This window comes from Diabrotica virgifera, chromosome 4 (genome assembly GCF_917563875.1).
Source record: "Diabrotica virgifera virgifera chromosome 4, PGI_DIABVI_V3a".
NCBI lineage: Eukaryota > Metazoa > Arthropoda > Insecta > Coleoptera > Chrysomelidae > Diabrotica > Diabrotica virgifera.
Window position 1 is genome coordinate 96,598,112 of NC_065446.1, and position 16,008 is coordinate 96,614,119.

Below are 16,008 nucleotides of genomic sequence, written 5' to 3' on the forward strand. Positions count from 1 at the left end.
AATAAAGATTGTAAGATTAGAGGTGAGCCCAGTTGATACAAAAAATAACATTAAATTAACGTTGAAACAGGTGTAACCAATAAAATAAAATTAATAAAAACAAAATTAAGAGAAATGATATTGATATAATTTAATTGTATTCATGACTGAGTTTAAATGTGTTTTAAATTAATAAAATACTTAATAACAAATACAAAAAAAAAATAAGTGTGAAGGGACGGAGCAGTAGACATATTTTAACAAACACAATTTGTAAGATTTTGAGGTATTTTTTTAATACACTTTATACATAGCAGAATCAATAGATAATACAATAACATTTTTAAATAATTATTGTTTGAAATATTTTTTTACATTTTGTGCATACTTCATATTATAACTAAAGCGCAGTGCATCGTATAACAGAGTAATCTCGTTGGTTATTTATCATCCAATTAATTCTTGGAATGTTGTTCCCTTATATCCGACTTCGCTGGTTTTTGCATCCGTGAAATGGATATACATCCTGAAAGAATAAAATATAAACTCAGTGTCGATAGCGATTTAGTAAGCCAAAGATAGATAACCGTCATTGCATGACAGATAAGATAAAAACTGGCTGAAGGGTGCGGCCGTGCGGCAGTAGGGAGATACCAAAAGATGCCAAAACTATTTATAACGGATAGAGTACGTCATGGAGTACTCATTTAAACTATATTAGATTAGATCAAACGGTATTAGAATTCATGAAAAGATATTAAATCATCTTGATGACATTGTTCTCATAACAGACGACTCAGGAGAAGCTAGAGTTATGTTACAACTATAGCAAGTAACACAGATATTGATATCTCAGAATCGTAGCATTACATGGGATTCATAAAAGTGAAAACTATTATTCGCCTACAGGCTAGGAAAATCCCGTGTCTATAACAGTTTATGAATAAAAGGTTTTAATTTATCTGTAATAGTACAGAAAAAAAAAGGATAAACAAAAAACGGTAAGTACATCCTAAGAAATTCTATAAGCTAAAATTATAACACAATCGGATCTTTTGGAGATCCATATTTCGTTTAAAATTAGTAATTCTTAAAAAATATATACAAACTCATACCTATCCACAGGAACTCCAAGAGATTTATAAATACAGTCGAACAAGACTTTCGCGTGTTTTTTGTTGTCATCAACAGCCAAGCCCGTCAAAACCGCTTGGGCAGCAGGTTCATTGTCACCACCCCATGACATATTCACACCTCCCACAACTGTAGCACAGCAATACTGCAAATATTAAGAAAGTTACCTACAGTCGAACCCGCTTATTAGAATACCGGTTATAGGAATATCCCGGTTTAAGGAATAGAAATTTGAGGTCCCGAAACGTTTTTACTAGTCACCATTGATCGGTTATTGGAATATCCCGGTTATAGGAATACTTTTGGTTGGCACACGGCACAAAGGCCATTCCAATAAGCGGGTTCGACTATGAGATTCTATAAAGTGTATTACATTGAAGAAAAAGTTTGATGTCATCTCTTTGTGGAAGATAATTTATTGATTAATTTTTTTCTAATTAATTTTCTCTTTTTATAGAAGTAGATACGGACCTACATAAAATTTTCTTTTTTTCAAACAAACTCAACAAAAAATTGAAGAAGAAATTAAGGGAAAGCTGATTGAATATGAAGAAAATAAACAGAAAACAAGAAGACCAGTGGAACTCATTAACTAGAACTACATTAACTGCAGTAAAATCAATGCTAGGAACTAAGAAGACAGGAAAGATGACCAATGGTTTGATGATGATTGTAAGGGGGCAATTGAAGAACGAAATGAAACACATATATTATATTTGCCTAGACGAACTAGCGAAGGAAAAATTGTACTTGAAAACAAATTGACGAATAGCTGATAAACTGTGTATTGAAAAAAAAGAGAAGAGAAAACACAAACAATTATTGGAGATGGAAATAAACTTTAGACAAGATAAAACACGAATTTCATACTTTATCAAACAATAATGAAACCAGGACATAAACCAAAAACTAATCTGTACAGGAATAAAAACGGTGAAATAATAGTTATTTATGAAACAGTTCGTGAAGTATGCTTTTTGCGAACGCACGCGATATTTAGAGCACGAGCGACAACGGAGCGAGTGCTATACATCGCGTAAGTTCGCAAAAGTACTTCACGCACAGTTTCATACAATATTTTATCTACTCTACCATAAACAAATAAAAAAGCTGTAACTCTTCGTCACTGGAATTCATTTCTATTCTACAATTTTTAGAACTTTGACATTTAAAAATTCTAACTTTTTTCAAACCACAAAACTGTCAAAACTTTTGTCCTAATTTATTGCTCATTATGTCATCACCATGGCAACGCGAAAGTTAAGGATATTTGATTATAGGAAAGTGTGTCAAAAACAGTGCGAAAAAGTAAGCCACATTTAAAATACATTGTTACTTCACGCACACCTTAAACACTTCGCGCACTGCTATCTATACTGACAGTTTTCACAAACTAAAAACTAATACATAGATAATATGACATAGAGTAGATAAAACATATTTTGAAAAACTGCTGATCGAAAACTCCCACAACGATGATGTACATGTACAACACACACAACATGAACTAGTGGAACATAAATTGAAGAAAATAAGACAACAAAAGTGCCAATGATAGAAAAGATTGAAACAATCAAACTGCAAAAAAATGACAAGGCCACTGGATGTGATATGATTTGTTCCCGCAGAATTGTTCAAGTCAGTTTATCTCTGAATCATTTTACTCCTATCATTTATTTTCCTAATATGATACTTTTTGAGATATTCACGTTAAAAGCTTGAATATTTTGTTTATGTGACAATGATTCTTTATTCTAAAATTTTCCTGAATTTTTCTCAGGTTTTTCAGCTAGTGCATGGTTTATTGTTGCTTTGCCAACTGTCAATTAATCAAGGACTTTTAAAACACACGTTACACGTTTATCAATCCTTCGGAAATACTAACGATTGTGTTCTTACGATGTCAGTTGGACCAGAAGCATTTTTGAGGTCCGGTCAGTAATTCTACGAAGGGCATAGAAATAAAGATAAACCATATAAACATTTGCTTGCTTCAAAATTGATCACTCCTTGTATTAGTCCACATGGACGCGGGTGTGGCTTATTACTTTCTAACGTATCTTATTGGGCAATACTGAAGATTAATTGGTCAAATTGTTCGGAAGTGCTTAGACTCAAATCATATCGTTATCTGGTCAAAATACCTTCTCATGTTTCAAAGGCGGCAAGCAATATAAACACTATATAAACAGTGTCGTCGTCATAACTTACAATTATTTTATTTTTATAATACATTTTTTGTCTCATTTCTTTAGTACCTACTTAAAAAATGAATAAGCACATTAAATTGCATTTGTAAGTATTATATACTTTTAATGATGAATTTTAAATTTTAATAACTGTATTGTTTATACAGGATGTCCCATATATTATGCGAGATTTAATGACGTCAATTTGCTCAGTCCGCTGATTGGATAATGTAATTAATGGAATTTTTCATGTTTCATATTTTTATTTTTTCCATATTTTCCTTTGTATGTGTCCATGTCTAAGAACCATATATGAGGAGAGGGAGTGTACATTGATTGAAGACTCTTGATTTTAGGTATTGGGGGTATTTTATTTTCTTTAGAATAAAAGACAGTTTTCCGAGTGATGCCCAGGCCAATCTTATTATTTTTTTTTTATTTCTTCGGTCTGATTTTTTTTATTTAATTTAGTGATTTGTCCTAGAATATCTCTATTACTTGCTTTATTCTTGTTTGTGCCACTGTAATTATTGGTTCTCCTTGTTGATTGGTCATGGCTTTTGTTTTACTGTAAGCGATGTTCAGTCCCATCTTTGTCGATTCACTATCTAGTGCTTCCATCATTCTTTGTAATTCTTCACTATTTTCTGTTTTAATACAATATATATACTTACAAGTCAAAAATGACATTTGGAAAAATTGTGTAGCTCATGTTCAAGTAAAATAAAAATATTATCTTGCTTTGTCACCAATATTAATGTCTTCTTCTTCTTCTTCTTCTTCTTCTTGTGTAGACATGACTCTGTCTGTTTTTCAATGTGCCTCCAGTAAGTTGTCATTCCATCGTTTTCGTGGTCTTCCCACTTAGGTTTGGATCCCGCGTATGAAAAAAAAGTTGATTAATAGCAAGCTGAAAAATTTTTAATAGCTTAAGGGTGTCTAGTTGGAGAAACTTTGATATATGGGAACACTGGAACAGGGGAAGTTTTAATTGTGGAACAGGTTAAAAATTTGGAACGGCCAGACCACGAAAACGGCACATGTATTTTGTCCGACAGAACAGACTTAAACTCTCCGAACAGAGATTAAACTCTCATGCAAAAATCAGCCTACTATTTATCACCAAATGGGCGTTTTAATGAGTGGAACATGTAGAATATGTCAAATGACAGGAATTATGACAGGTGATAAATAGCAGTCTGATTTTTGCATGAGAGTTTAATCTCTGTTCGAAGAGTTTAAGTCTGACCGTTCCAAATTTTTAACCTGTTCCACAATTAAAACTGCCCTTGTTACAGTGTTCTCATATATCACAGTTTATCCGACTAGACACCGTTTAAGCTATTAACAAATTTTCAGCTTACTATTAATCAACTTTTTTTTCATACGCGGGATACAGACCTAACTGATCGTCTTCCTATTGGGGAACCGTCTCTCGCCGTCCTTAATACTTTGTTTTTTGTCATATGGCTCACGTAGTTGTTCCGTTATACTCTCCTGCTTTTTACCCAGTTATTAATGTTGTCCACCTTGCATATCTGTCGTATATCTGCACTTATAGCTCTTCCCATATCCCATCGATTTTTCAAAGTATTTTCATCTCTGCTGTTTCTAGCATTCTTTCTGTCCTTTCTGTATCAAGTCGTGCTTCTGCCGCGTATTTATGTCATTATTGGTCTGATAACTGTTGTGTAAATTGCGCCTTTCACTTCTTTTCCAATATTGGTGTGGTAGTTATAAACACAACAAGTGTCGAATCAAGTTCTGAACACACGGATAGTGATATATTTCAACTTGTCAAAAATATGTCCCATGTACAGTAGTAAAAGTGATCTCTCCATTAGTCATGAATTAAGACAATTCGACTGGAAGACGAATTGTTCGTTTTCATGTAAGTATTTTATGTGTATATTCAAAGTGTTGTCTTATTTCTTTAGTTCTCAAATTATTAAGCACGTTAAATTGCATTTGTATTATGTATTTTTAATTATCTTTGGTGTTAATTTCATAAAGAAATGTGAACAATTAACAACATTATTACTGTTTAACAAATATTGAACCATAATTTAAAAATAAAAGTTTACTCATTAATTTCTATTGCGCCGCCTATGTTTTACAAACGGCGCCGACAATCGGTGTCGAATTTTGTTTTTATACTGGTCCAACTGACATCGTAAGAACTTATACCTACAATATTTTATTTTTAATTTTTATCACATTTAATATCAGCATGAACTCTTATCTTCAAAAATATGATTGCTATTTCATTTTTAGAGATAATTCAAATGTTTTATTTTGGACGATAACATAAAGTACTTTTTTGGGTATATATTATAACAAGTCTCAAATGACTACTTAATCAATGACCAATTAACAAATTACAATATTTAAAAGGTTGATGAAATAGAACTAAAGCCAAATTTGGAACTGCTTATTAAAGGCTTATTTACCTATATGTTATAATTACCACTCTCATCCCCATTTTTGTAACTAAATCCGATAAGTACTGTTCATAAATATTTAAAAAAGAAATTAGAATTCCAAAGAATCCTAGATAATTAGTTAGTCACGTATTAATTAATCGATTGGATATAGATAATTGAGTTGTGTTACCAGAGATAAATTTAATTTACTTACATTTATAGGTTTTCCTAATGTTTTTGAAATTATAATGCATAATTTTGCAGGTAGATCATCAGGTATTTTGTCATTGGGTATATTAGTCTCAACTTTAAAATACGGCATCTTTACTATATTATTTTTATAGGTACTTATGGATCACCTAAAATGATTTGACAAAAAATTAAGGTACAACAATGAACATTTAATAAATAGTGCTAGAAAAGCTCATACATACCTCTCAGCAAGTTTTATAATCGATGTGTGCAAATACTTGGAGGGGATACGAGAAACGATCGTGCGCGAGTAACGGAAAAATCTGGTAACTTTCTTCGCATATTTCTTAAATTCATATTGTCAATTGAAATTGTCATATTATCATATTTCATACCTAGTGTCATTGAAGAAAATGGGATTTCGCAAATGGTGTATTACAAATTATTGTAAAAATACAACAAAAAATTGTAAATTTAAGTTCTATTCGTTTCCAACTTCTAAGCACAAATTAAGAGGAACGGAGCAAAATGCAAAATTTAGACGCATGTCAATATTTTCAATGTGTTTTAAATGTATTCATTTTTTCGAATCCTGAGAAAACTAATAAATATTTTTGAAAAATTTAAACGCAGAATGAAGGATTACATTATTACCGAGGGCCGAAAGTCCCTGAAAACTTCTATAATATTTATTTTAATAAGTTAGAGGAGTGAAAATAAAAGAGAAAATCTAGTGTGATTTTTAACTGCAAATATTTCATTCAAAAGAAGCTTTTTATTTATTCTAAGGCCCTCGGTAATAAAGTAGTCTTTCATTCTGCGCTTAAATTTTTCAAAAATACTTATTAGTTTTCTCAGGATTCGAAAAAAATGAATACATTTAAAACACATTGAAAATTTTGACATGCGTCAAAATTTTGCATTTTGCTCCGTTCCTCTTAATACAAACAGAAAAGTGGATTTCCATCACAATAAAGCAAAAGTAAGTAACATAAATAGTTATTTATATGGAGACCTACACAGAGGAGAGGAATCGAGATAGGACGATCTTGAAATTTGTGTACACGATTTTGCCTGTTTGCTTGGTCTCTCGCTAGGGCGGCGGTGGCGTAGAGATAGATGCTAGTTTTGCATTGGAGTGAATGTGAAAATTTCGAAAATAATTAATTATTCGTAGTTAATTTAAGATTACTAGTTTTGGTGGTTAATATTATTTAAATATGAGTGCCAAGAAAGCTTACACTAAAATAACTTGCTTCGTACCGGGATTTATATCGAGTTATCGTTCCGATAAAAAATTCAAAAGGGAACTTAACGAAGTTAATAAAGACTTTTTATAAAGATGTGTCTTTATGTTATTTATAACCTTCATGGATTATACCTATTCGTTTGTATGTTATTTCCTTCGGTGTAAATAAAATTTGTGTATTACCTATTATTGGTTTTTATTTTAACCTGAAAATTATAATGATAATAGGATAGAGGATCTTCAAAGTTTTTCTGTCAAAACAATGCATATTTTGAGACAAAATATTTCACAAAAATTAACATTAATTTTATAAAAGTCAGACTGTCGTCTGTAGTTAATTTACATATATTTTTATTAACTAAATTTAAACATCTGATAGGTAAGCTTTCAGAATATAGATAAATGAAGTGTTCAGGGGCGTGACAAAGGCCCCCGCAGCGTGAAGCTTGCGGGGGGCCCCAATCGAGCAAGGGCTCCATCTTGTCGACTGATATTATGTAAAAATCTGTTATAGGTATATGATTTTACTTTGTGCGTTTAAATTTAAGAACGTAAATTTCTAAATGGGCGTATTTGGCAAGTGAATCATCTCATATCTAGAAACTTAATCCTTTCCGGTCTCACAAACTTTTATGGGTGACGGCAATAAACTATAATGCTTTATACGTGACTATTGAAAGATTTGAGAATTACAATTTGCCGAATTTTAGAACAATATTTCTAAATCTAGAAATGGGTTTTCTCTTTAATCTTTACGTACGTTTAGTATTTTGATACAATTATCCAGAGGCGTACAGAGGACCCCGCAGCATGAAGCTCCCCATATGTCAAGGGCCCCATCTTGTTGCCTAATATATGTAAAAATGTGTTGTTATATTATTTGGATACATACGTTTTTTAAGCAGTGCAGTATGGAAAAAAAAGTTGTCCATCCGAATTAATAAACTTGTAGATATATTCGCAGATAGTAGCTAGTGCACAAAGAAAGTTGTTCATCTCTTAGAATAATACTAATGTAATCATTTAGTAATTTTTGCTCTATTTTATTCTATACCAATAAAGATGAAAAATGTAAGTCGTCATAAACAATGCATGAATACACCAATAGCTCAGTAAATGGCAGTTTTGGAGTGAAATTATTTGCTTGACAATTTTGATTTAGGTTCTAGTTACACTCCACTTCAAAGTTTGATTTATGCCGTTGGTTGCTTTTACTTCGGGGGGTGACACCCCTCCTTAGAGTGAAAAACATGCGTTTAAAATGTATAAATTGACTAATTATAAGCAAATTTTGTTCTATAGAGTTTCTTTATCTATGTTAATACTTTTCAAATCATTTGCGAGTGAAAATGTTTATTTTTTAACAAAAAAATAAACAACGTTTTCAGACGGGTTTTTCGCAAATAACTCAAAAATAAGTATTTATTGAATTTAATATTAAATATCGACAAAATATTTGTAGCAATAATGTAGCCTATAAGACACACAAAAATGATGTACTTATTCATGAAGTCTATCGACACAGTAAAAGCACAGTTGAAGCTCTTAAAAAATTATTCTTATTCGTCCAATTCCAAATCGAATATTTCAACCTGAAATAACTAAAAAATTAAGCAACTTTCGGGAAAAACTCATTAAAACTTTTTTAAATGTTTCAAAAAAAGCTTTATTTTTTTTTTATAAAAGTTTCTATCACCAAAACTATACGAGTTACGTTCAAAATAAAGTTGGCCCCCTTTTTGGTAAAAAAATCGTGAAAATCTTCCCCTATTTCGCACTCTAAATAAAATTTATCATTAGCGCTTTACCATTTATTTTAAATATTTATTATTTATAATATAGTTTATAATATATTACGATCTGTGAGTTTGACCGGTTCGAAGTTCTTGTTTTTGAAAAAAATTGGTTTTATAGTAAAAAAAGTTTTTTTATTTTGGAAAAATGACTTGTTTTCAAAATAACTTAAAAAGTATTAGTGATACGAAAAATCTCAAAGAGTAAAGAAATGTAGGTATTGCTTTTATAAATATTTCGGCATTACAGTCGAACCAGCTTATTAGAATACCTCTTAAAGGAATATCCCGGTTTAAGGAATAGAAATTTGAGGTCCCGAAACATGTATAGTAGCAACCAATGATCGGTTATTAGAATATCCCGGTTATAGGCATACTTTTACTTGGCACAAAGGCTATTCCAATAAGCGGGTTTGACTGTATTTTGTTTTTCTGTAAGACAAAAATTGGTTAAGATTAGGCTGTTTAAAATTTGCATATACTCGTGATTAGTGACTCGTTCAAGTCCTTTCAACTAGATCCCTTTTAAAAATAAGCAATTTGAATCCGTGAAACTTACAGGTCATATAAAAAAGTTAAGTAATTTGTAAAGCGATAATGATTAGTTTCATTTGGGGTGCTAAATAGGGGGAGATATTCACAATTTTTTTACTAAAAAATGAAAAATGGGATTAACTGTGTTTTGAGCTTAGATGGCTTGGTTTTGATGCTATAAACTTTTGTAAAAAATAAAGCTTCTTTTAAACACTTTAAAAAAGTTCTAATGAGTTTCCCCGAAAAGTATTTCTTTTGATTATTTCTACTTTTCGATTATTTCACGTTGAAATATTCGATTTTGAATTTGACGAATAAGAAAAACTTTTCATGAGCTACAACTTTTCTTTTACTAAGTCGATAGACTTCATTTTTGTTTCATTTTTTTAAGCTAGATTCATTTTTGCTAACAATATTCTTTTCGATCGAATACTTACTCTTTGAAGTATGTGCGAAAAATCGCCTAAAAACGTGTTTTTTTTTGTTGAACAATAAACATTTTTACTCATAAATAACTCGAAAAGTCTTTAGTTGACCAATTCGGTGGTGACACTGAAAATTACACGGTATCGCCATATTTTACGTTGATTTACTGGGCTGTAAAACATATAGGTATCTGTTACACATGTTGCATTTATTGTAATTTTTTAAATTTTTTAAAGGGGGCCCCATTTCCAATTCTGCGGGAAGGCCCCGACGGAGTTTGTTACGCCACTGAAAGTGTTCAAAAGAAAAAGCATTTTAAATTTTGATAAAAAGAATAATTCAAAAAAAAAATTTATCAATAAACTTCAAATTATTTAAATAACTTTTTAAACTTTTTAAAAACAATTACGTACAGTTAAGTTCAATTTTTTCAACTAACAAACTTTTTGATATCAGTTACAAAGATATTAACAAATTAATTTGCAGTTGAATACCATTGGTATATAAATGTGGCAGTTATATAATGTGACAAAATATTTCCGCTTCAAAATAAGCTGTCCTACATATTAAAGTAATGGCAAATTTAAATTTGATGTCACATCTCCATCTACAATGGTATAAAAAGAATGAACTTTTTACCACACGTCGATATGTTATAAGGTTAAAATAATTTATTTTTGGCATAAAACATATTCAGCTACAATCCACCAATAAATTAATGTCTAATTACGCTAAAAACAATAATAAAATGAGTTAAATAATAAAAAAGTCAATAAGAGCTAATGTATTTGTAGCACCTATTCGAACACTTGCGCCTCTAGCGGCGATTGCTGAAAGTTGAATTAGAGGTTGAAAAGTTAGCCCACAAACGATGCATTGCGTTTCCACTCCTTCTTACAGGTCTCCATATTTACTACATACAATGTTTACCTTTTAATAACATAACCTCAATCTTACTTTTTCTTCTTATTCTTTTTCGGCTCTGGCCTTGACAATAATCCAGTAACTAGGACTAATATAATTGCGGCCAATATAATTAGCGCTACAAATGTTGCTGAGCTATGACACTTGGTGTCGCTCTTCCGAACTTGCACGGTCCCAAGGTCCCTATACCATAGGTTGTATGGTAACTTTGACATTGACAAATGAAATATTGTCATCGTGACGTCACCCAGACGATCAATTTTACGAATTGTTTGTAAACATAGTAGGATACGTGGTTTGGAGGCTATATTTTGTTATTAAATATCGTTAGTGTTTTAATTTGTGTTTATATCTTGAGATATAATGTATCTATAAATATCATTAAGTGTTTTTAGTATAATAACTTACACCCAAAACTCTTTTACAAGTGTTAAGATACATTTTAATGTGGTTGTATTAAGTACCTACTTACTTACTGGATTTTCTTTCTGCTGTATTGTATAGTAAAAGACATTCTTGTATAGAGACATTACAGTTCTGTAATGTCTCTTGCGGTTCTTCACATTAAGTTTACATCATCTGTGTATGTTACAATCTGCTTAGACTTATTGAACAATATATCTAATTAAGTCTATAGATAATAGATCTATTATATGTAATTGTTTCATATAAAATTATAACCAATATTGCAGCCATCTGAAGATCGTTTGAATAAACAATTATAAACTAAATGAATATATAAAACGGGGAAAATTCCCTTTATTGCACTGAAATTGTATTTTTTACTGTTAATGTAAAACTTCACAGGTACCTATTGAATGGAATCATAATGTTTTAATAGTTTTAGGTATTATAATCCAGTACCTAACGTAATCAGATGCTCTTATGTTAAACTTAAGGGAAAAACTACTAATTTTGATAGATAAATCTTTAGTTGAATCTCTTTTTCACCATGGTTTACATGTTAGGAGGAATTTATAATAATATACTACATGCATTATCCCCAATTCAAAATTATTATATACCTACTCAAAATCATTTAAAAAAGTAAATTGTATTCAACTCATTATTAATATACCTAGGATATTTGAAAGATTTAGTCCCATATATACACAAGAAAGAATCTCCTTCTGCTTTAATTAAGTAGTAATGCTATTCTACTGCATATATTTAATTGCAATTATATTCTATGATTTTTGTAACTCTACAGGTATCTACCACATTTTTTAAAGAATATATGAAATAAATAGTCATTAAAAATCCAAACGTATTTTTTTTAAATATACACATTTTCAATACATTCCTACTTTCCGAGTTCATTTCAATGAGTGAAGTGAATGAATTTGAATGCAGCATTCTGGGTGACGTCACTCCCGCCATTAGATTCTCGACGCTGATTGGTGGAAAGTTACCATGCAACCTGTCTATTTATGAACGTTGGCACGGTCCCAATATTACGAAGGAGAGAGATTTTCTAGCGCCTCACGCGACCGAACCTGGAAGTAAAACATTGGACGGCAAACTCAAAACGTATATTCTGTGAATAATGTAACGTAACGTTAAAAACTCGCCTAAAAGCAATGGAAAATGAATATAGCCGTAAAATAACAAACTAAAACTTATTCAGTACTAAAAAATATATCATTTCTGCCCGAAATATTGCATACTTATTACGCAATTGTATTAATAAGATGCCATTTGCCATTGTTGCATTCTCTGGAATGTTCGCCCTATTTTCGTCGATATGTTGTTGTTTCAGTATGGTAGAAATGGAATTCGGTCAGAATGCGCAAAAAAGTGGCGGAATCAACGTTTGGTATAAATGTTTAAGAAGTTTGAGTAGTCGCTTTAAAAATAAGCACTTGCAGGTATTTTCACATCCCATTAATCGTTGTAAATTAGTCATTTTAGAACTTACAGTAAATAGACCAGAAAATTTTAGAACTAAAATACACATCATCTTTAGGAATTTTGAGGGTTTTCGGTTTTCGGACGTCGGTTCTGATAGCGTATTCGTGTTCAGTAAGTCCAAAAACATTACATGTTTACGCAGTTTTTAATGCATTTTGTGCACTTTAAAATGCAATTATACACATTTCCACCCATTTTTATATTGTAGACTATTTTCCTGGCGCCATCCTAAACACATTACAAAAAGTTGCATGTCGCTAGATCCTGTACCTATTTAAAAATCATTTTATTTATTCCTAAATGCCCTGGTCTGCCTGGTTGCACCAACAGATCTTAAGGTTAAGACGTGCCTTAAGCTCAGCTTACGAAATATACGCGTTGCACCATTGAGTCTAAGATCAATTTTCAGCTTGCCACGATTCATTGCCAGAATGATGAGAATGATAAGAATAGAAAATAATGGTGCAACGTAAGTGAGACTTAAAGCGGCTCTATAAGCTGAGCTGAGCTAAGTTGTAGCTTAAGATTGGCTGGTGCAACCAGGCATAATAAAACACTTGCATATTAGTACAGTTAAAATAATTGGACGATAAATATTAAGCAAGGGAAATTTTTTTTTATTGTTGTAATATTTACAATCTGTCCTTAACTAAGAACAATAGGTAAAATCTTTGACAAAAATTGAAAATTTGACCTGTAGAGGGAGATCCAGTGATCACCCTCTTTACATAAATTAAATTAAAACAAGTTAAAAGTTTAGTTATCACAGATTATTCGAATCTTCTTGCTAGGTCCACTACTTTGAATCTCTTCAGGCGTCGTACATCATTGTGGTCATCAGTGAGGTTGCTGGCTAACTCGTTTGGATGAGATTCTAGTCTCTTGGAATATTTTTTGTAATATTCTGTTATTACTGTTTTTATGGATGGCACATTGAGGTCTTGTTCTATCACATAGTTTGGCACGTACCAAGGAGCATTCAGCATTGTTCTAAGGACTTTGTTCTGGAATCTTTGCAGTATTTCTAGGTTAGTTTGACTGGCTGTCCCCCAAAGTTGGATACCATAGGTCCACACTGGTTTTAATATAGATTTATATATCAGCAGTTTGTTTTCAAGAGATAGTTGAGATTTACGACCGATGATCCAGTACATTTCTCGGAATTTTATTCCTAGTTGTTTTCTTTTTGTAAAAATGTGCTATTGCCAAGTTAATCTCCTATCAAGATGGATTCCTAGATACTTGACAGTATCGGTTTGTGGGAGTTGCGTTTCATTTAGTGTTACAGATGGACATGTTTGTCTTTTCATGGTGAAGGTTACATGGATGGATTTACTCTCATTTGCCTTTATCTTCCATTTTTTAAGCCATCTTTGTATAATATAAAGGTCTTTCTGAAGGATTCCGGATGCTGTATTTGGATCATGGTGAGAGGCTAGTACAGCAGTGTGTCATCAACAAAAGTTGCACACGTTGATCTGTTACTTGTGGGTAGGTCAGCAGTGTAGAGCAAGTACAATATCGGTCCCAAGACACTTCCTTGTGGTACTCCGGGTTTTATTGGTCTTAGGCTTGTGTATTCATTATCCTGCTTGACTAGGAAATGTCGGTTGGAAATATAACTTTTTAGGATTTGATAAAAAGGATGGGGAAGGTTTTTCTTTAGTTTAAAGAGCATACCAGCATGCCATACCTTGTCGAAGGCCTGACCAATGTCCAGGAATGCAGCAGAACAATACCTTTTATTTTCTAAATCACTTCTGATGTGTTTTACCAGTCTATGTACCTGTTCTATCGTTCCGTGTTGTGTTCTGAACCCAAATTGGTGTTGGGGAATTAGTTTCCTTTCTTCTATAACTGGGGATAATTGTTTAAGGAGAAGTTTTTCTAAGATTTTTGATAGAACAGGTAGCAGGCTTATTGGTCTGTATGAAGTCACCTGAGTTTTATTTTTCCCTGGCTTAGGTATGAGAATAATTTGAGCAACTTTCCATTGTTCTGGGTAGTATCCTAGCCTAAATATTGCATTAAATACTTGCGTTATCATTTTCAGACCTTTGCATGTCAATTGCTGCAGTACTTTCCCGTTGATCAGGTCATACCCTGGAGCTTTTTTGGACTGATTTCATGCTGGATAATATTTCTAACTTCTTTAGCGGTGATTTTTTGTATAGGTAAGTCTATATGGTAAGGCGATTCCAGGAAGTCATTTATTTCTTCCTCTGTGTCACCATCTTCCATGGGATGTGGCTGGAATACATTTGTGAGGTGATTTGCAAATGCTTCGGCTTTTTCTTTATTATTTCTACACCAGTTTCCCTATTGGTTCCGTATTGGTGGTATTTGTTGTTTCGGGTGTTTGATTTTTCTCGTGGCCTTCCAAAGAGAATATTCACTATCTGCGTTTGCTGATAAACCTGTAAGATATTCTTGTATTTTATTATTTTTGATATTATGCAATTGCAGTTTAATTTCCTTGGTGATTTTATTTAATTTTGTCTTGTTCTCAGGTGTTATTTTTCTTCGCCACTCCTCCTTTATTTTTCTCTTTCTAGCAATCATTTCCTTTATTACAGTTGGGCAATTCTCTTTAAATTCTGTTTGGTAGCAGTCAGGGGTAGCATACCAAGCAGCTTCTTGTATAGATTTCTGAAGATTTTCTACTGCTGCGTAGATGTCACTTTCTGTTTTCAATGGGATGTTTATGTCAATTAGTTCATCCAGTTTAGTCTTGAAAATGCTCCAGTCTGTTTTGTTACTGTATAGTGATGGTTGTTTAGTACTGTTGGTTGTTTAGTAGATCGTAACAAGATTCTACTTTTGCCAATTTAACATTAATTCCTTTAACAATATAGAAGTCGAGTAGATCAGGTATTTTTGCATTGTCGGTAGGCCAGTAAGTTGGTTCCCTTGTGGTGAGATAATTTGCATTGGTCGCGTTTATAGCTTTAAGAGGTTCTCTGCCTTTTGTGGTAATAATTCTGGATCTCCAGGTAGTATGCTTAGAATTAAAATCTCCTCCTGCTATAAATCTATTTCCTAATGTTTTAAAGAAATTTTCAAACTGTTCCGTTTTGTTATTGTGCTTTGGCGGACAGTATATAGCTGATACTGTTAGTGGGCCTAGTTGATCTTCCACAACAATGCTGGTGGCCTGTAGATAGTCGCATTCATGTTTTTGTATTTCGTAGTGCTTTAGTTTATTACTAACTATTATTGCAGTGCCTCCATCCTCCATGTACTTTTTCGTTTGG

The 16,008-nt window shown here is 32.1% G+C and overlaps 1 protein-coding gene across 2 annotated transcripts; it reads right to left on the reverse strand.

The window, feature by feature from the left end:
* Nucleotides 1-249: 249 nt before the first annotated feature.
* On the reverse strand, nucleotides 250-6,255 carry LOC114332265 (macrophage migration inhibitory factor homolog). 2 transcript variants are annotated; one of them, XM_028282030.2, is made up of 4 exons: nucleotides 6,160-6,255; nucleotides 5,940-6,084; nucleotides 1,095-1,258; nucleotides 250-505 (listed from the first exon to the last, which is right to left on the reverse strand). In XM_028282030.2, exons 2-4 carry the CDS (start codon nucleotides 6,045-6,047, stop codon nucleotides 427-429), a joined length of 351 nt encoding a protein of 116 aa, XP_028137831.1. In that variant the 5' UTR covers nucleotides 6,048-6,084; nucleotides 6,160-6,255; the 3' UTR covers nucleotides 250-426. The 2 variants fall into 2 exon arrangements, with proteins under 2 accessions (XP_028137831.1, XP_028137830.1); XM_028282029.2 differs by lacking the exon at nucleotides 6,160-6,255 and having other exon boundaries at nucleotides 5,940-6,146.
* Nucleotides 6,256-16,008: the final 9,753 nt, after the last annotated feature.

Excerpts from the sequence above, each read along its gene's own strand:
- LOC114332265 (XM_028282030.2), bottom strand. The coding sequence starts at position 6,047 with ATGCCGTATTTTAAAGTTGAGACTAATATACCCAATGACAAAATACCT. Across the intron at positions 1,259-5,939 it reads CATTAGGAAAACCTATAAAT|TATTGCTGTGCTACAGTTGT; the intron begins GTAAGTAAATTA and ends TAATATTTGCAG. Across the intron at positions 506-1,094 it reads CTTGGAGTTCCTGTGGATAG|GATGTATATCCATTTCACGG; the intron begins GTATGAGTTTGT and ends TTATTCTTTCAG.